Here is a 19834-nt window from a genome sequence, read left to right as displayed (position 1 = left end):
TTAGAGCTTCCAGCTTAGACTCAGATCACACTGTCAAGTTCATTTTACACACAATTTAGGAAAATAAACAGGTAACTGGAAACCTTTTTTTTGGAGGACATACAATAGATATTTCCTGATATTAACTTTCCGTTATTGAGCAGGCACTTTCTTAACAGAGCTTTCCAGAAGTACACGTCGTACAGTAATGGCAGTGACAATGAGAAGAAAAGAAGGACTTGATCAAATGATATGTAAAACAGTGGGGAGGAGACATTCTGTTTGAAGATGGAGAGCTTTGACTGGAGGCCAGGCTGGATCCGCTGTAGGTGTGATTAATGGTCGTAATAAAAGCTAGGATGTTGCTGAAGCACAACCACATTGTCAAGAATGTAGCGCCCTCTTTCCTTTTTGGATCATCATTCATTGCATTCATAGTGAAACAACCTTCATCACCATTAAAATCATTTACAGACTTGCATCATTACCTTCATCATCATCATCATCATCATCATCATCATCACCTTCATCTACACATACTATTAGTCTGCCTTAATCTTGTAATAGGTCTACTGTTGAGCTAGATCTAGATCTCTTCTACTGTTTATTGTCTGTGTGTGTTGCCTCTGTGGATCTTACTGATATCTTTTGGGTGTTGGTTTCCCCAACGTAACATATTGTTAGGCAAAATAGCATTCATAATAATTGGCACTACTGGCAAAAAGGGTTTAATTTTTGCTAGCCAAGAAACAAAAGCACAAAGTGTAAATGTTTTGTCTGAAAGATCATCGTTTCAGCTAACTTTGTTTTCCCACTTATAATTCTAACGTTAGATTTTTCAGTTGCATGCTTTTTAACAAAATGTTCTTTTCAGTAACACTTATACTGGATACTCTTAAAGTGAAGCAGTTAAAATCCTCTCACAGTCCATAGCCACTAACATGTTCTTTTTGCTGTTTCTTTGTCTTAATCTCATGCACATTACTCCGTTTGTAATATCTACATTATTTACAAGCAATACAGCCATCCTGTGTACCCAGGTCTCTGTCTTAAGTTCTCATTATGGGAGTAAAATAATTTATAATCTTAAATACAGTCCTCTTATGAAAAAGTTTCAGGGTCCTCGTATCCCCTTACCTCGTCAGTTTATATACAGGAATATGCAATAGTCCAAAATATGGATTTGACTGCCCATACGGGCTAATATGGGGACCAATGCCCTGTATAGGGGCAGGTATAGGACCCATGTCCTGTACAGAGCAAGCATAGAGACCTCTCAGAGTCAAGAAGAAGTCAAGGCAATGGTATGTGACTCTCTCCTCAAAACCACAGATTTAGAGGTTCACGCAAAGAACAAACTAACAGAGACATTTAACCATTGGAACATGTCATATTTTACCACACAAGGGGGGAAAACCAGTCTCAAGCTTAACCCACTCTTGAGCCAATTAAATAAATAATTAGACCCTTAAATAAATAAAGTAAAAAAAAAAAAAGCACCCAAAATAAGACATTTGTCCTTACACAGTTCACATTACACAGGGCAAGGATAAGTTGATGAGGACGTAAGTGAGACACAACTACACATAGAAATACAAAAAGAAACAACACTAAAGCAGTTTGGCAAGCATGCAGGAGCTCGTGGCTCAAACACATGCATTGAATTGAACGAACACGGACACACCACGGCGGGCGAGCAAAGTGCCGCCTCTGAGAACGACTCCATACAAAGTCCATGTAACAAATTAAGACATCGTTTGTCAGACCCCACCCCTTATCTAACAATGCCCCTCTTACATTCAAGTGCAGTTCCTCCCCTTTTGGTCGGGTGACTGATTAATAGGTTCGTAAGCCTGTGAGTCAGAGTGGTTGGTGGAACTGTGATTTACTGAATTAGCTGAATGATTTGCCACTATAGCTCTGCGAGATGATGGAGAGGAGGAATAAGCGAAAAAATCTTGCATGCAAATGCAACATAGAAGTGAGTTTTTTTGGTTTATGTTTTCTTATTCTTTCATGGATACAAAACACAAAAAAAAAAGGTTTTGTATTTTTTCTGCATGTCAGAGTAGCCTTCATTTTGAGCCAGCTGTTCATCTTCAGAGCCTTTCAGCTCATCCCGTCGCTGCCATGAATAGCAGGATGTCGGCGTTAGGTGCTTCCTTGCATCCTCTTGTCTGACTCATCTTCTTTCTCTTGCAAAGAAACATACCCATGAAGAGTGCAAAGAATGCCATGAGGTTAATGTGATGGCCTCCCAGTGAAACTGTGGAGGAGGATCAGTGCTGTGGGCAGAGCCAGGTCCCTGGGCTCTACCCAGCAGTCTGTCTGTCTGAGCTGCCATGATGGACACCTATCCTGTCCTCAGTCTGTCTGGGAAGAGTTTTTTGTCCCTCTTGAGAAAAGAGGGGAGAGAGGGTGAAAGAAATAAGGGAGCAGAGAGCAGAGGGAAGGTCAGGGCATGTCGAAGGGGCTGAGGAATGGAAAAGGGGAAGGAGTTCTTGGGAGGATGGAAGAAAGGAAAAGATGGACAGAGGGACGGGTTTATAGATTGCTCACAGGCTGAGAGGGCTGTGTGTGGGGCCTGGCGGTGGGCTCTCAGGACCCCTGGCCTTTCTCTGCTCTCTGACCCTGGAGAAAAAACAAACATACATAAGACACACACTAAGAGAGAAATATCTGTGTGTTTCTGTGTGTTCATTCTGTCATTTCTACACCCAAAGGCTACACTCAGAGCGACAGGAAAAGTAATTCAACAAATGCCCCAGTGCACTGCACACACACTCTATCCTGTTACCCTCCCCACCCTTCAAGGCAAAAAATAAGACTGGCAGGCCAAGCAAGACACTTAAAAGTCCCCTAGTAATGTCAGTCAGATCATGCCCTCATGAAGAACGTATGCAGGAACTGCTACTCTATCTTTCAATCATGCACAAGTATCGACGTCATTCAGCAGTCCTCGGGGAGAGACAAAGAAAGAGAGGAAGAGAGAGGAAGAGAGAGGGAGATAAGGAGCGAAGAAGAGAGAGGGAGTGGAGGATGGTGATCAAGGATCTCCTCTCCCTCTTCTTCCGCTGACATGCAAACAGGCATCAGCTAGAGAGAGAGAGGGAGAGACAGAAGAGAGAGAGAAGACTCACCCGTTTGAGAGGCCTATGGTCCATCAAGGGGCTTCACAGGAACAGTAAAACAACACCAACTATTAGCACCAATGTAGCCAGCGCATGTGTGGCAGTGGGTAATATATAGGTTGTGTGTTCTTGTGTTTGTGTGTGTGTGTGTGTCTGTTGTGTGTTCAGTGATGTTTGAGGGCATGTGACTAGGTTTATTGCCTCACCTGTGGCGGCATCGGAGCAGGAACCTCAGGATCTTACGAGCAGCCTGGTACTGTTTTTTCGTTAGGAGGCTGCTGTAGGCAAAGACACAGGAATGAGAAACAGGTCTGCACTAGTGTGCAGATTATACAGGGGAACGTTTAAAATGGTGCCTAGTTTTTAATTCTCACAAGTTATATGCTCTTATCACCAACTTGCATAATAATTTGGCACGCTCATTTCTGCAGATTCTGCATGTATTCAAAAATACAGCCAACGTAATTTGAAAAGCATCATTTTAACCACACAGTTGAAGAAATATATTCACTATCTGACTTCTTGACAAATTTGAAAACCACTGTTAACATAGTTTTCAAAATATTCACAAAAATGCAACTTGCCTAATAATTGTGCACGCAGTGTATATGGGTGTGTGTGATTGTGTCAGTACCCGAGGGAGTGTCTATAAGAGCGGTAGTATTGCTGAATGAGGACCGCTGCTCTACGACTTTGTTGGAACTTCCTCTGCTCATGGAAACTCCGGAAACGGCTCTGAATCAGGATGGCTGCCAGGGTCATCCTCTTATAAAGTGCATACTGTGGAAGAAGACAGAACCATGTTGTCAACATTTCCAAAGCCACCCAAGTACAGCCAGGATCCTGACAAGGTCAAAAAAGAGAGACCACATAACACCAATTCTTGCCTCCCTACACTGGCCTCCGGTCAGCTACACAATCAATTTCAAAATCCTTCTCTTTGTTTATAAAGCACTTCATGGTTTGGTCCCCTCTTACATCTCAGAACTCCTGTCTCCATATCCCTCTGTCAGAGCACTCAGATCATCACACCAAAACTTCCTGTCTGTCCAAACAGCAAGGACAAAGAGATAGGGGACAGGGCCTTCTCCATCTGTGCCCCAAAACTGTGGAATTCTCTTCCCCCCACCGTCCGGTTCTCCCCCTCTGTTGAGACTTATAAAAGTCGTCTCAAAACTCACTTTTAATCATTCACTTTTAACTTCCCTTAACCTCACTGGCTCAGATACTCACTGTACTGTTACTTGTATTTCTTGTCATTACTGTTAATTTCATTTTTAAATTATATTGCTCTCTTACCACTCTTCTTTCCCTCTCTCTCCCTCTGTTTGTGTGATTTTTATGTTTCATTTTCTCTTTGTGTTCCTCATTTTCTGTTGTAAAGCACTTTGGATCAACTGTGTTGTGTGTAAAGTGCTATATAAATAAAGTTGATTTGATTTGATTTATATATTTACACATAATCTATGCTAGATAGAGGAACAAAATCAGGAGTAAAATATGATAAACTTCAACAATAAACTCAAAAAGGCCGAGACTTCCACTGTCAATCAATCATCCTAGCCTAAACCCTTAAAGGGAAACGTGTGTGTCCCTTTAAAAGTTGTAGAAATGTTTTGCAAGCACCATAATATCCTCAAGACCCCAGAATATGTCAAAACGTGGCAAAGCTTGTAAAAGCTAATTTTGAAGGGTTTCCCTCTGCGAGTCTCAAATCCTGACCCACGAATTGATCACAGCTTTAGAGCTTGTGCACTAATCTACATGTCCTACACAATTAAGTTCCAATTTTAGATTATGTTAAGCTGTCTGACGCAGAAACACAAATGTATGATGAATTTACTTGAGTAATTAACATCATTTCTGATGTGGACGACTTTGATTATTCCATCTTTGATAGAGTGGATGTAGTGAAGAGCATGATTAAGCCTTGTGGTTTCATTAAATATGCACATTAGGGTTTATTGTGCAATAATGTCATCAGAAGATAAAAAAAAGCTAAGCAGCACAGGATGCAGACAAACCACATTACTGAGGTCAGCTTACTGAAACTAAATGCTAACCGCTCACAAAGTATGTTGTAGTACAAACCTGAAAAAACCTTAGGGATTGTTCAAATGTTTTTTTAAAGGTGACATATTCTGCTCTTTTTCATCAACATATATTGGTCTAAGAGGTCCCCAAAACATGTCTTGACAGTTTATTGCTCATAAAAACACTTTGAAATCAGATTTTGGTCTGCCTGTAAACCCCTCTTTTTCAGCCCTGCTCAGAACAGGCTGTTTTCTGTGTCTGTGCCTTTAAATGAGAATGAGCTCTCTGACCACGCCCCCTCAGGAAGTGGTTGTGGCCTCGGCTGTCCAGCACGTTGATCTAATGTTTACATGTTGGCTGCTCACAGACCCACGTTACTTCAACCCTCTGAATCTGATCCAGAACTGATCCTGATGGAGAGGCGCCTGCAGTAGGACCTTTCTGAACCATTGGTCACAGATTTAGTGTTTCTTGTTGTTTTATTTGTCAGTATGTCGACGTGTGTCTTGGCACACAGCTACCAACATGTAGCTATGTGGCTATGCTAACTAGCGCTAGCACTTTTCCATGATAAATAAAAATCATCTTCAAATCTGCAGACGTGGGGAGTAAAACCAACCTTTGTGTTTATTAAGACAGCCTACAACTAGCATGCCTCCCTCCTAAGCTCCTTGTTAGCACACATGTGTGCAGGGAATGAAAAACGGAGGAGGGGTTGAGTTGTATTTTATGCAGTCTATGGGCTGAACAAGCTCCGAGCTCTGACTTCCTGTTACAGACCGGATGGCGTTGTGACGTATGAAAAACACTGAAAACTGAAACGGCTGGTTTCACACACATTTACAGAAAGGTGGAGAAATCAGAACAGGGGCAGAATGGATTCTTTACATTTTCAAGGGGTTTGTAGACAGGGACACATATTTCAGGTAGAGAACCATTAAAAAGTCAATTTTGCATGATATGTCACCTTTAAAATAACATAAATGCTTTTGTTTGTGTATAACTCAGTGCTGATTTAGGAGCTATATGTCATTCTGATATAACAGCAAGTAGTGAGTTGATGCCAAGTCTCACCTGCTTGTATCTCTTATAGCAGCGCTGGATCACTGCTGCAATCTCTTTGCGTTGTTCCTGAATGGGACCCTGAAAAGAGTGAGACCATACATGTTAAATATCTAATCATCACCTTGAGCATTTCCTAGTAAATCTATTAAATGACGGAGTTATAGAGAGAGGAATATAATGTGTGTAAACTCTCCGTGTGCATGAGTCAAACCGCATGTTTACCTTGTGTTTTCTGAGGGAGTGCAGAGCATGCCTGATGGTCTCGTACAGCTCTCCCTGTTCTGCCTCAGTCATAGCGAGACAGGAGGAGTCACTTTTTAACCTCTCCTCTTTCATAGCTGCACAGAGGAAGGAGCTCCAGTCGAAGGGGGAAGGGGGCGCTTGCCTAACCTGTGGACTCTGCTGATCCTCAGGTCCTGAGAGAGACTTCGTTTTGGGGCTGGAAGTGTGGGACTTGGAGTTTAGAAACCTGGCGAGGCAAAGATCAGACCGAACGTTTTAGAATGGCGTAGTTTAAAGTATAGTGTTATTAGACGACTTAGGTGGAGTATACCTGGTAGATTCAAGAGTTCTAAGAGTTCTCACCTCTCCACCTCGCCAAGGTAACCAGACAGTAATCTGACATCACTGCAGAACCCCAACCTCCCAGAGTCGGTTTCAGTCTCCATATCCTCTTGCTTTAGCCTACCGGTTGAAGCCTCCAAGATGTGATCAGCTAGCATCGTTATGTCCATCTGCAAGATATACAGAGAGGACCATACTTCAGATTCTTGTCATGTGCTTTCCTTAAAATTACAAATGATCTCAAACATTTAAGTATAATTATACGATGATGACACTCAATTTTATGTACACAATGGTGTCAGTGATCAACTTCTTCCACTGATATGTTCTCTACCCTCTCTTCATGAGGCCCATGTCATGCTAGATATGGGTACTGTAACAGTTTAATGGTAACAGTCCTACCTGCAGGTCCTCAGTGTTATCCTGAAAGGCCAGCAGCTCTGTCTCCTCTCCCCTGTCAGACAGCACTCTTTGGCGCAGGTGAATGGCCAGTCGTTCTTTTCCCAGAATCCTCCTGGCTAGGTTACGCTGCCCCAGGGTCTGTCTCAGACTCCACCTGGTGCCCCCTCCAGACCCCCCCATCCTGGCCTGCAGGTGGGAGAATGGAGCGCTCGGAAGCTGAGGCCGGCTGCGGCCGGAGCTGGCAGGAGGTGCGTTTTGACAGCTGAGGTTGGAGGGTTGAGTTTGCGGGGTGTTCGAGAGGATAGATCGTTGAGGGTTATGACTAGGGGGTGAGTTGAGGAGGGAGTTAAGGGTTTGGGTGCCAGGGGTTGAGTTAGCAAGCTGTTGCTGGGCGTCTGGGTCTGGTTTGAGTCTCTTGGCTGGGGGCGGGCCTCCCTGTTCTCCCTGTTGGGCTCTGTGTCCTGTTTGGCTCCAGCTCTGGGTCTGGTTGTCTGGCTGGCTCTCTGCCTTGGCTCTTCTCAGCTCTAGGGAGACAAAGTTGGTGCAAAATGAGGGCAACTTTGGGAATTACAACATTTACCACACTGGCTATGCTTACTTAATGAAGGGCAGTCTGTCTCATACACAGCTAATTAGTCTTGCCTTTTTACACATAGGGCCTGATCTACTAAGATCCCAAATAACGAGCGCTAATTTGCGTGTGCAAATAATAATTTTGCACGTGTTATTTCTGGGCGTGTTGCGGGTGATCTACTAAGACTGCGTGCGCAAATGATAACGAGTGCAAAAGTGTTGCGGACCGCCCTATTTTAATGAGGATCTTGCGTGTGCTATCGGCTGTCCCCATGGAGAGTTTGAGAGAGCAGAGTGGCCTTAAGCGATAAATGAAGTTTGAAGACATGGAGTTGGAGGTTTTAGTGGAGGAGGGAAATAAACACATTGGTGAACTCCAGCAAAGGTGAATGCTGTGAGAAAAAACAGAAGATCTGCCGATGAAATAAACGCAACTACTCTACTCCAAAACACAATCAGTGGATGGAGTTTAGAGAGCGATTTGATGAGGCCTGTCCCTGCTTTCATTTTTTACTCTTCCCGTCAACGTTGCATCTTCTGAGCGCTCATTCTCCAAGTTAAAACTAACTAAAGAAATCTTGAGGAGCACGGTGGGACAGGAGAGACTGAGTGGACATATCATGTTATCTACTGAGAATGACAGAGCAAAGAAAATGGACATACAGTGCATCGTGGACAAGTCCGCTGAGCTTATGGCTCCTTCAAACAGTGGTGAGTAGGCAACAAACTTCATGTTGATTTTTTGTTTGTATGTGAGCATGTGGGCCGCTGTGCAAATTTTACTAAACTTTATAGCTGTTGATACAGTGACCTACTGTGCTCTCATTAGTTGAAAAAGTTAAAGTGGGTGTCAGAATGATGCGGTCGCTATCCGTGGTGCTGAACTGCTTTGAATTTGTGTTGTTTTATTTATTTGTGTTGTTCTCTTGGTTTGTTAGACTTCATGTCCGTTTGATTGACTTCAAAATGACATAAACTGTGTGTAAAAACTGTAGTAATGCTTGTAAGCCCCGCTGTTGCGGGCATGTTGTAAAGTTATGATGAGCTTTGCAGTGACCGCATCCATGTGTGCGTAACGCTGTGCCAGTTTGCACCTGCCTTTCAAACGTGCTAAATATAGACGCAAAAATACCGCCCGCTATCTGCTTCAGGTTTGATAGATAACATTGCGTGCGCTAAATGATTACATTTGCATCTCCTCCTCCCAGTATTTTGCACGTTCTGATGATCTACATGTATTCTGCATATTCATGAAGGCAAACACGCTAAATGAATGGCGAGTGCTATTTTGCTCATTTGACAGATGCAATCCTCGGTGCTCCCGGTTAGTACATCTGCTTTATGCGTGCTATCAAGTTTGCACGTGTTTTTATACACGTAAACCTTTAGTAGGTCAGGCCCTTAGACAGTAATGGTTTAGCTACATTCAGTCTTTCAAGTTCAGACAGTCTGGAGAGGAAAATGTTGGATTTTCTTGTTGAATTATTTAAATATAATCTTTAATAGGATGCTTCTTGCTCAGAGTTGATAAGACAAAATGATCCCATTTTCATGACAGTTAGGAGGCTGAGTAGATGAGTTTACAGGTTGAAGTGGATTATGAGGAAGACAGGGAACAAGGGGACACAGCAAATCTGGCTTTGTCTGAAGAAAACAAAACCACCCAACCACACACTTATGTTCACTAATTAACATGTTGTTCTGTCTGTTTCTTCTGACTAAAAATCCAAAGTACTAAAAACATTCAGGATTGTTTCAGTGGGGATTACTTGCAGCATGTTTGCTTGAACAGAAGCAATTGCCAGACAACCAGCTGGCAAGTGTAATTGTTTGCACTTTTGTTTCAGAAAATGAAAAGAGATTATTTTAGACTCCTTTTGTTATTTTGAACAGTATCCATCAAGCTGTCTTGACTCTCTATGATAGGCTAGACTCACCAGCTTTATACCAATATGAGAGGTGAATAAAAACAAATCATTTCCAGTTGGCTTTCTTACCAGAGTTAGAGTTTGGAGCTGGGCTGTTGTTTATTCCGCTGGTCTGTGGCTCACCTCTCCACCTGTCCATCCAGGTGTCACCAGGCTGACCCTGAGCTTGAGGGGTCTGTTGAAGCTGCTCCAGGAGCTCGGCCAATCGCGTGTGGCCCCGAGATCGGGCGATGTTGAGCGGCAGGCGTCCCAGTGAATCAGGAATAGCCAGAGCTCTCGGGTCCCACTGATAAAGCACCAGTGCTGCCTCAGTATGACCCAGAGCACATGCCCACATCTGAGGGGACCACGGGAAAACAAAGATCACACAAAACCATGGCGAGACAGACAGAAACACTTAAAACCTCATTCATAAATATTGATCACTCACCAATGGAGTGCAGGAGAAGTGGTCCACATTAAGAGGATCCACCTCCAGCTCGAGGTCAATGCTGTCGGCGTGCTTTGTACTGCGGAGACACAGAAGTGGAATTAACTCTTCAAGTCTGTGCTTCACAAAGGTGTGTAATGATTGTTTGTTACTCACCGCCAGCGAATAAGTGTCTGGATAAGTCCCGCGTAGCCCTGAGCTGCAGCCAGATGTAGTAAGGTCATTCCTCTGGAGTTCTTACTGTGGACAAGCTGATTAGATGAAGCCCAGCATGGCTGAGACATCATCTTCTCACACACCACTACAACGCGACCCTCAAAGGAACCCTGATCAGGGGAAATCTGGAAGATTGAAGAAGGAAAGGACATACTTATACTTGGAAGTAAACAGAGTTTTACCTGCATTACTTTTATGTCAAAATGATGCTGAACAAATTGTTAAGCCTCTGACTACTTTAAAGCTAGAGTGTAGTTCATTAAAACATGCTTAGGCTGTTATAAGGTCATGAGACTGCTACTTTCAGGGGTGTGACCTAATAAAAGCATCACCTTCCAATGAAGTGAAATTGTCCTGCAACATGCAAGCTTTGTGATGCTTACATCCTTTGTTCTATTTAATCCATTTATTTTAGAATTATGTCAGAAAATGCAGCAGAGTGGATTCTACACCGCTCATGATCTGAAGTGGATGTTTGCCTGTTATTGATTGTGTTGCGCTGTACATGTTTTGCTATTATTAAATTGTTATCATTTAATTATTTCACTTTCACAAAATGTGGAAGGCTCTGATCTACTGTAGCAGTTTGAACCATGAAAACATCATCATTCAAATGTAATCTCATTGACTCATACACTTTTAAAGGTGACATATTCTGCTCTTTTTCATCAACATATATTGGTCTAAGAGGTCCCCAAAACATGTCTTTAAAGTTTATGCTCATAAAAACACTTTGAAATCAGATTTTGGTCTGCCTGAAAAACCCTCTTTTTCAGCCCTGCTCAGAACAGGCTGTTTTCTGTGTCTGTGCCTTTAAATGAGAATGAGCTCTCTGACCACGCCCCCTCAGGAAGTGGGTGTGGCCTCGGCTGTCCAGCACGTTGATCTAATGTTTACATGTTGGCTGCTCACAGACCCACGTTACTTCAACCCTCTGAATCTGATCCAGAATCTGATCCTGAAGGAGAGGCGCCTGCAGCAGGACCTTTCTGAACCATTGGTCACAGATTTAGTGTTTCTTGTTGTTTTATTTGTCAGTATGTCGACGTGTGTCTTGGCACACAGCTACCAACATGTAGCTATGTGGCTATGCTAACTAGCGCTAGCACTTTTCCATGAAAACTAAAAATCATCCACTAGATCTTCAAATCTGCAGATGTGGGGAGTAAAACCGACCTTTGTGTTTATTAAGACAGCCTACAACTAGCATGCCTCCCTCCTAAGCTCCTTGTTAGCACACATGTGTGCAGGGAATGAAAAACGGAGGAGGGGTTGAGTTGTATTTTATACAGTCTATGGGCTGAACAAGCTCCGAGCTCTGACTTCCTGTTACAGACCGGATGGCGTTGTGACGTATGAAAAACACTGAAAACTGAAACGGCTGGTTTCAGCACACATTTACAGAAAGGTGGAGAAATCAGAACAGGGGCAGAATGGATTCTTTTCATTTTCAGGGGGTTTGTAGACAGGGACACATATTTCAGGTAGAGAACCATTAAAAAGTTGATTTTGCATGATATGTCACCTTTAAAGACTTACTTATATTACATTTTCATGACTGAAACAATTTGTTTTGTTTTGTTTTCTTGAATTGCACTTGATAATGTTATATATCAACTGGCTGTACAGAAAAAAAATCATCCAGACTAAATCACTTCTGCCTTACTTGAGACTGCTGATCGCTGGCTCCTCCTCCCTCCACTCCGCCTCCCTTGGTTGCCATGGTTTCTGAACTGGGGTTCTGATTGGTTATCTCAGCCATCCTCTGTTCCATCTGCTCCAGACGCTCCAGGATGGACATCCTGAACTGGGTATCTACAGAAATGACCGTGAGACACATGGAGCAGTAAGCATTGGCTAGTTGTTTGTTGCATTGAAGCAAATCAATATTACGTTTTAGTAAATCCTACTTAGAGAGGCTTAGAGAGACAAGCTCTTCTTTGAGGAGCTCAATAAATCCAATCCAATAAATCCCTTGCCAACAATGGTAACTTTGGAGCCAAGTCAATTGTGTGCGTCTTTGACTGCATGTGTGTGTAAGAGTGTAGTGACAAACGCAACTGATGTGGGTTTTGTGTAGCAATGGTAAGGCTGAGTGAGTGAATGTGACCCTTTGTTTCAGTGCTGCTGCATTTTTGCTGCAGTGCACATTTTGTCATCCTACCTGCTGCTCTCTCACTCAGTCTCTCTATTTTTCTCTCCTCTCATTTCACTCCTATGTTTCTTTCTGCTGTCTGCAGCAAGCAAACAGAGCAGAAAAGGTGGTGCTATGAGTGTGACATAGAGGCTTAAGCTCCTCCCTCTCTAATCAGCCAATAAGAAGAGGTGTAGAGTTTCTTGGAAGGACAGCTTCTTTGAAAGCAACACACTATAGCAGCTGTTTTCCTTTGTCACAATTGTCAGTGCTAAATCACACAGAGGGAAACTTCTCTTATAATAACTTTTTATTAGGTACATTGTCTGGATGCAACTTCAATTCATGTGTAGCTGAGTGCATAGAACTAACTGTATTTTTATGACAAATTAGAGTCTCTTCAAAAGCCACGTGTCATAAAGTTTCTTTCTTTTATTATTATTTATTTTATTAACTTGATTATTTCAAGTTGTTCTGAGGACCTGTGGCTTCACTGACCATCTTTACACAACAATATGTCTGTTCAACTATTTCCCCATATTTACTCACAAACATCTCTTATCTTTCTTTTCACAAAGGTAAATGAGGCTCTCAGATTCTCACCATCAGCAAACCACAACACTTTCTAATATTAGGCCTACATTACAACACTTTCATGGCATGAATTTAAAACACACGTGTGCTTATAAAGGTAATATAAATTAAATGTTTTACACTACATTTAACTTTGGAAAAATAGGAATGTCATTTTGACATTTTACATTCTGGGTGAAGTATTCCCACAAATGTATTTGTAGATATTTTGACTAAAAGTGACATTTTTCAAACACACACTTATGGTACAATAGCAAAGGAGCTAATAGAGGTAATCAATATAAAATAATGGAAACAAAAACAAAGAGAAAGAGGTAATATGTCAGTGTTTATATATATATATATATAGTTGCCCACACCTCTAGGCCTGTTATTATCTGGGCCTCTAAAGGATCCTGATTTACCCTCCTGCCTTTACTTGTTGTTTAAGAGTTCAGAGGCGCTGTCCACTCCTGGTGGTGCTGAAACTGAACATGCTGACCAACAAGACAAAACAAGCTTCTTATCAGCAGGTCTGCAGCGTATATCAAGCAGGCTGTTCGGTTCAAACAACGAGGACTTGTGGCATTTCTCCTGCCCCTTTGTCTGTAATCGACACACACTGTGCACCACACACATTTTGACGCTTCAAGGAGTCACAGCTTCAAAGTCGACATTAAGACAACCAGGCAACATCTATGTCCATCTACAGCAGCATGACAACAAAAGACTTAGCCCAGCTACAAACAACACAGACGTGAACGCCACCAAAATGAGCGCGTTGTGAAGTTATCATCAGTTTTAAAAATCAAATAAGCTACGAACCCAAACAGCGAGTCTCTCTATCTGCTGCGCTCTTTGTTCCCGCTTCTGCTCAACCGCCTTTAGTTTGAAGTGTGCGGTTCACACATTGCTACTCCGAGCGAGCAAAACACAACCAAGTGCGGAGAAGAGAAAGGAGAGAGGGAGAGAGGGAGAGAGAGAGAGAGAGAGAGAGAGAGAGAGAGAGAGCGCACGTTGTGTCTGGGTGAGCAGGAGGAGACACGCTTCAAATCGGCCCGCCAGACTCGGAGCTGCGGGAGCCTCGCTCGTCATCGGTACAACAACAGACAGCCCATAACCTGGACCGATACAATGACATGTGACAACGTGCCCTGACGGATATTTGCTCAATATTATTTATATCTCTCCATTTAAAAAAAAAAGAAAGAAGGAGTCTTTGATGTATATTTGCGGCCAAACAACAGAGCTGAGTGAGAATAACCAGGGCGCATATTCAGGACTCGCTCTCATCCTTGAAAGTCAAACAAAAGCCTATATATAGCGTCCGCGAGGCAGCACAGCACACTGCCACGGGGGTGCCCAACATTTCGACTGTCAACTGGATCAAGTCGATTGTGCCACGAATGTCCTTGCCCTTCACTTCCCTTCAAACAGCCAGCCTGCTGTGACTGTAGAGCCGCATTGCCGCATTGCGCAACGCAGAGACGGGGGCGAACACAGAGTTACCCAGGACATGCCTCGACGAGGAGACCCGCGTGCGTTTCCGAGTTGCAATTGCATCAGGAGATCTATTTGCACACAGAAAGCTAACCCCCGCGGTGCTGGTGCGGATGTTTGCAATCCCCCAGAGCTGACTCAAAGAACACTTAATTGTCCTCTAACATTTCACACAGTGTGTTTTAATTCGATTCACTATTATTGTAATCTCACTAGAACATTTATGCCTCTTAACAAAAAATAATTTGATAGATGAAATAGATTTATCTCTACCACACAGACACTCACAATGAACTCTATGATACATGGCTGTCTTAATGACTGTAGTTCATGTGCTGTGAAGGTGAAAAGTACACACACACATACACACACACACGCACACACACACCAAGTGTTTTGCAGTTTTTGCTACTTTTTGAAGGAATGTGCATGCAGCCCTATGGAGCAAATAGGAAAACAGCTGCAATCAAGCACAGAGGAACAAAATACAGGCAAATATCACACAGCCATGACACCATTCTACATCTGTTGAAGCCATTTTAGTTTAAGTGGGAATTTACCTGCTGGGTTTTGGTTATGGGTGTGGCTAGTAATTATATAAGGCAGGAGGCACAGGTGTGTGTAAATACATTCTTTTGTTTTGGGTTAGTTGGAGCATCACATGACCAATTTTGAGCCTGTTTTTGAGTGGTTTTCAGTGGAAGAAAATGGAAAAACTCTCATGGAATAAACTGAGATTGAACTACAGACCTGTGAGTAAATTGATTATTTTAATTTTATGAATGACGGTGGACACGCGTCAGAAAAGAGTATTCCTACTAATCAAGTGACATTTCAAACTGAATCAAGAGATCTGCTACATTGTATCCTGACTGAGAGGCTGAGGCAGTGGGTAGGTGTCTCTGGGAGTGCCCTGGATTGGTTCTCTTCCTATCTCTCTGACAGGAGTTTTTCTGTGTCACTTGGTCCATACATGTCTGAAACTGCTGCTCTCTCCTGTAGTGTCCCTCAGGGTTCTGTATTGGGCCCTGTATTATTTGCCTTGTATTTGCTGCCCTTGAGTCACATTATCAGTAAATTCAAAGGTATTTCTTATCATTGTTACGCTGATGACATCCAGCTGTATGTGTCTTTTAGGCCTGATGACACAGACAAGCTGATAGTTTTGCTTGATTGTCTGACTGCCATTAAGGACTGGATGTCTGACAACTTCCTGCAGCTAAACGCTGACAAGACAGAGGTCCTTATTGTTGGTTCCGATACTATAGCTTCCAGGGTTGCTCAGTGTATTGGTTCCCTCTCCTCTGCTGTCCAGTCTAAACTCAGAAATCTTGGAGTTATATTCGATCAGTCCATGTACTTTGATCACCACATAAAACAGTTGTCCCGGTTATGCTTCTTCCATTTACGAAACATTGCCAAACTCAGGTCTGTTGTGTCACATCCCGAACTGGAAATGATCATACACGCTTTTGTTTCATCCCGACTGGACTATTGTAACTCACTTTTCACCTGCCTCAGTAAATCGTCCCTCCATCGTCTTCAATTAGTCCAGAACGCTGCTGCAAGGCTGTTGACCAAGTCCAGCCGGACAACCCACATCACTCCGATTCTAGCTTCCCTACATTGGCTTCCAGTTAAATTTAGGATTCACTTTAAAGTCCTCGTTTTCGTGTATAGAGCTCTGCATGGTCAGGCTCCTGAATACATCGTCGACCTGCTCCACCCCTACCTTACCAGTAGGCCACTCAGGTCTTCTGACCAGGGCTTGCTGGTTGTCCCTCGAGCGCGCTTAAGAACAAAAGGTGACCGTGCTTTTGAAGTTGTGGCACCGACATTGTGGAACGCTCTTCCTGTAAATGTCCGTTCTGCTATATCTGTTGTCGCCTTTAAAAAACTTGTGAAGACACATTTATTTAAACAGGCCTTCGACTCACTGTGTTCAGACTAATGTTCTATTTATGCTATGGTCTGTTTCTTTTAATGTGTTGGATATTTTCCTGTGAAGCACTTTGTGATTTTATTCTGTGAAAGGTGCTATACTAAATAAAATTTACTTACTTACTTACTTAAATTTACTTACTTCAGTTGTGTTAGATAAAACATCTCATGACAGTGTATCCAACAAAAGGGCAGCACAATGACATGATGATTAATGTCAAAGGTGTGAAGGCCGGACATCAATTAAATGCAAAATTACAAAGGATAAGACAATTAAAACTGATGTATGAAGTTTTTGGTTTGTAACTATCCAAGATTCCAGGATGAAATCATGACTAAAATCAACCCAATCATGTCCTCATCTCACTTAAATATAACAACCTTCATAGTGTAGTGCTTTTAGCTATTTATATTTTATTATTGTGTTGGTAGTTTTTATGTAAATGTATCCCTGTTGTTTTATAGTAGTTATGTATTATTGTGTAGCTGTTTAAATTATGTACTATTTGTTTTTAACAGAGGCATCACCTCTGTCTCCTGCCCAGGGACTACAGATGTAAATTAGCTGCTACCTAACTCTGGTACAACTAAATGGCTGTACACTGTCCCTGTTGAAATAAACATATAAATAAAATAAAACAAAGAATGTATAAACTTGTTTAGTCATTCATGAATGCAACACAATGAAACAGATATGTACATTTCTATTTCTGTTCACAGTTTATGCTCCTTTATAAATAAATAACAGCAGACAGTAAGAACTCAACCATGTGTTCCTGTTTAGTCAAACCAAAAAGGAAGTGCTCTCACCATCAAGGGACAGCCAGTCATGCTGAGAAGACGGCAGGGCAGGAAGATCACGGGCCTTGTATTCAAACACCACAGAAGAAGAGATAACCTCACCACCCATAGCCACCTGCAGCATCACCAGACCTGTATCATGGGCTGCAAACAGAAAAGCAGGTAAAGGATAAGACAGTCAGATCACCTGTAGAGCATTAACAGCACATTTACCATAACACACTGTGACTGTTTTGACACGCTTTGTCCATATGAATATCTAAAAGACTATTTGTCTTGCAGTTTTTCCCTGACCTCACCCGCTGGAGCAGGATGTGACTCATGTTGTGTACTCTCCCAAAACCACATTTCTAAGCCTAACTGTTCAGTGTGTTCCTGCCATGCAGCGTCCCTCCTCACAATGCTATTTTTCATAGTTCTTATTATCTTGAGTGAAACGCTAACATCTACTGATAAGGATGTGCAGATATTAGACTCTTCTGCGCTATGGAGAAAAACAGTTTGATAGAATCCGTTTATTATAGGGATGAGCAGGGAGATAGTGGAGAAAGTTTGAAATATTAAATTAAAGGAAAGTGTTTTTCTGTGTTAGGTGAAGGATGTGTGTTCTGTAAGAGTGTGTGTGTGTGTTACCTGGGCAGTAGCAGCGCAGCACCCCAGGCTGGATGAGAGCAGCAGGGACACTGATGTGGTCAAACAGACAGCTGTACTCACTGCTCGATTCCAACCATGGCCCTGTGATCAGCACCTTTACTCCACCCTGCAGCACAAACAGAGGCTTCAGTCATATATCAAACATTGTGGCTCCTTTGTCCTCAAGAAAACTACTTCTGAGCATAGGTTAATATAAATAGAAACCAAAAACGAATGTGAGTCTGCGAGTATAATATCTCTAAGATAACAATCCATGTTAGTCAGTGGTTCTAATAGAGCGTGAGTTTGTACACAACACCTTAGAGACACAGGGGCCTAAATTGCTGTTTCCAAAGTATATAAATCTTAACTGATAGATGGTACAACTTGCCTCTTTAGAAAGTGTGTATTATTTTGTTAATGAGAAAATGTGAGTCCAGGCGGCCTGGTAGAAGCCCCTAGAGACTGTATTACTCCTTACATCCAAGTAGAACAAAGCTGCTCGAACCATCTGAACAACACTGGCATATGTTTTCTCTAGTTGAGCTAAAAATAAAACATAAACAACATGTTGTTCTCTCAAAATGTTGGAACCATGAAGTATGGAGTACACAACAATGAAAACTTTGATATAAAAAGGCATCATTTGGCTGAGGTTTCTATTTGGCATTTGTAGTGCTTCTTTAAGGTTATTTTGAGTATAATGACATCATACTTTAAGCCTTTGGGGCAAAGCAGTGATGTGATGGTTTTTTTAAGAAACCCAAAACTGAGATGATCAGGATGATGATCTCAGTGATGATTCTGGAAGAAAGTTGCAGAAAAATATCAGCTGATTATGCGCACCTTCAGAAGGTGGGTACTTAATGTGTAGCTGTTGTATGCGTCTGCTATATGTCTATTGTCTATTTGTAACTCTGTGACTGTGCTGCTGTCTATCTTGGCCAGGACTCTCTTGGAAAAGAGATTTTTAATCTCAATGAGCATTTCCTGGTTAAATAAAGGTTATAAATAAATAAATAAATAAAAGGTGTGTTTATTTTCTGAGTTTCTTATTGGACATTTTTTCTACTAATTTCCAGTGGCGGTTCTAGACCAATTTTACTGGGGGGGCCAGGCTGGGGCCAATGGTGTTGTCAGAGGGACACATTCAACCCTGACAAAAGAGACTGAGAAGGGCGAGGACCGGCTGAGAACAAACTGGCAAAACATTAGTGCATCCCTAAACACTAGACATTGGGCGGCAGTAGCTCAGTCCACTGGGACTTGACTTGGGAACCGAAGGGTCGCCGGTTCGAGTCCCAGTATGGATGAAGTTTGGCAAGTGGACTGGTGGCTTATTTTCTGAGTTTCTTATTGGACATTTTTTCTACTAATTGACAGTGGCGGTTCTAGACCAATTTTACTGGGGGGACCAGGCTGGGGCCAATGGTGTTGTCAGAGGGACACATTCATCCCTGACAAAAGAGACTGAGAAGGGCGAGGACCGGCTGAGAACAAACTGGCAAAACATCAGTGCATCCCTAAACGCTAGACATTGGGCGGCAGTAGCTCAGTCCACTGGGACTTGACTTGGGAACCGAAGGGTCGCCGGTTCGAGTCCCAGTGTGGACGAAGTTTGGCAAGTGGACTGGTGGCTGGAGAGGTGCTGGTTCACTTGCCTGGGCACTGCCGAGGTGCCCTTGAGCAAGGCACCGAACCCCCAACTGCTTGGGATGCGCTGGTTGATGGCAGCATCCTCACTCTGACATCTCTCCTTAAGTGCATGTCCACTGCATGTTTGTGCATTTGTATGTATAAACCAAAAACTGTGCGTGTAGCAAAAATAACACAAGTGAAAAAATTGAACTTCCCCCCTGAGGATTAATAAAGTACGTTCTTCTTCTTCTTCTACTACTGTGTACTAGATCAACATGCAGACTGACAGCTG

At 42.6% G+C, this 19834-nt stretch overlaps 1 protein-coding gene and 1 long non-coding RNA gene across 3 annotated transcripts in view; one reads left to right on the top strand and one right to left on the bottom strand.

The window, feature by feature from the left end:
• Positions 1-964: 964 nt before the first annotated feature.
• LOC117814473 (calmodulin-binding transcription activator 1-like) overlaps positions 965-19834 on the bottom strand; it is a 78229-nt gene continuing 59359 nt past the window's right edge. The window contains exons 9-22 of one of the 2 annotated variants that reach the window (XM_034686924.1): positions 17905-18031; positions 17281-17415; positions 11989-12137; positions 10263-10447; positions 10107-10185; positions 9746-10013; positions 7176-7699; positions 6795-6943; positions 6432-6678; positions 6219-6287; positions 3745-3890; positions 3317-3388; positions 3120-3150; positions 965-2610 (exon numbers count right to left, since the gene is read on the bottom strand). In XM_034686924.1, the coding sequence (XP_034542815.1) occupies positions 2578-2610; positions 3120-3150; positions 3317-3388; positions 3745-3890; positions 6219-6287; positions 6432-6678; positions 6795-6943; positions 7176-7699; positions 9746-10013; positions 10107-10185; positions 10263-10447; positions 11989-12137; positions 17281-17415; positions 17905-18031 (2214 nt within the window). In that variant the 3' untranslated portion in view covers positions 965-2577. The remainder of the gene's footprint in view (positions 2611-3119; positions 3151-3316; positions 3389-3744; positions 3891-6218; positions 6288-6431; positions 6679-6794; positions 6944-7175; positions 7700-9745; positions 10014-10106; positions 10186-10262; positions 10448-11988; positions 12138-17280; positions 17416-17904; positions 18032-19834) is intronic. The other variant, XM_034686216.1, reaches the window with a different exon arrangement.
• On the top strand, positions 14927-18847 carry LOC117815792. Its single transcript, XR_004631889.1, has 3 exons — positions 14927-15281; positions 17255-17433; positions 17554-18847. It is a non-coding gene; the product is annotated as an uncharacterized LOC117815792 (long non-coding RNA).

The sequence above is a fragment of the Notolabrus celidotus genome, chromosome 1, assembly GCF_009762535.1.
Source record: "Notolabrus celidotus isolate fNotCel1 chromosome 1, fNotCel1.pri, whole genome shotgun sequence".
NCBI classification, from domain to species: Eukaryota; Metazoa; Chordata; class Actinopteri; order Labriformes; family Labridae; genus Notolabrus; species Notolabrus celidotus.
The sequence above is the reverse complement of the archived record's forward strand: the minus strand, read 5'-3'. Positions and strand labels throughout refer to the sequence as shown.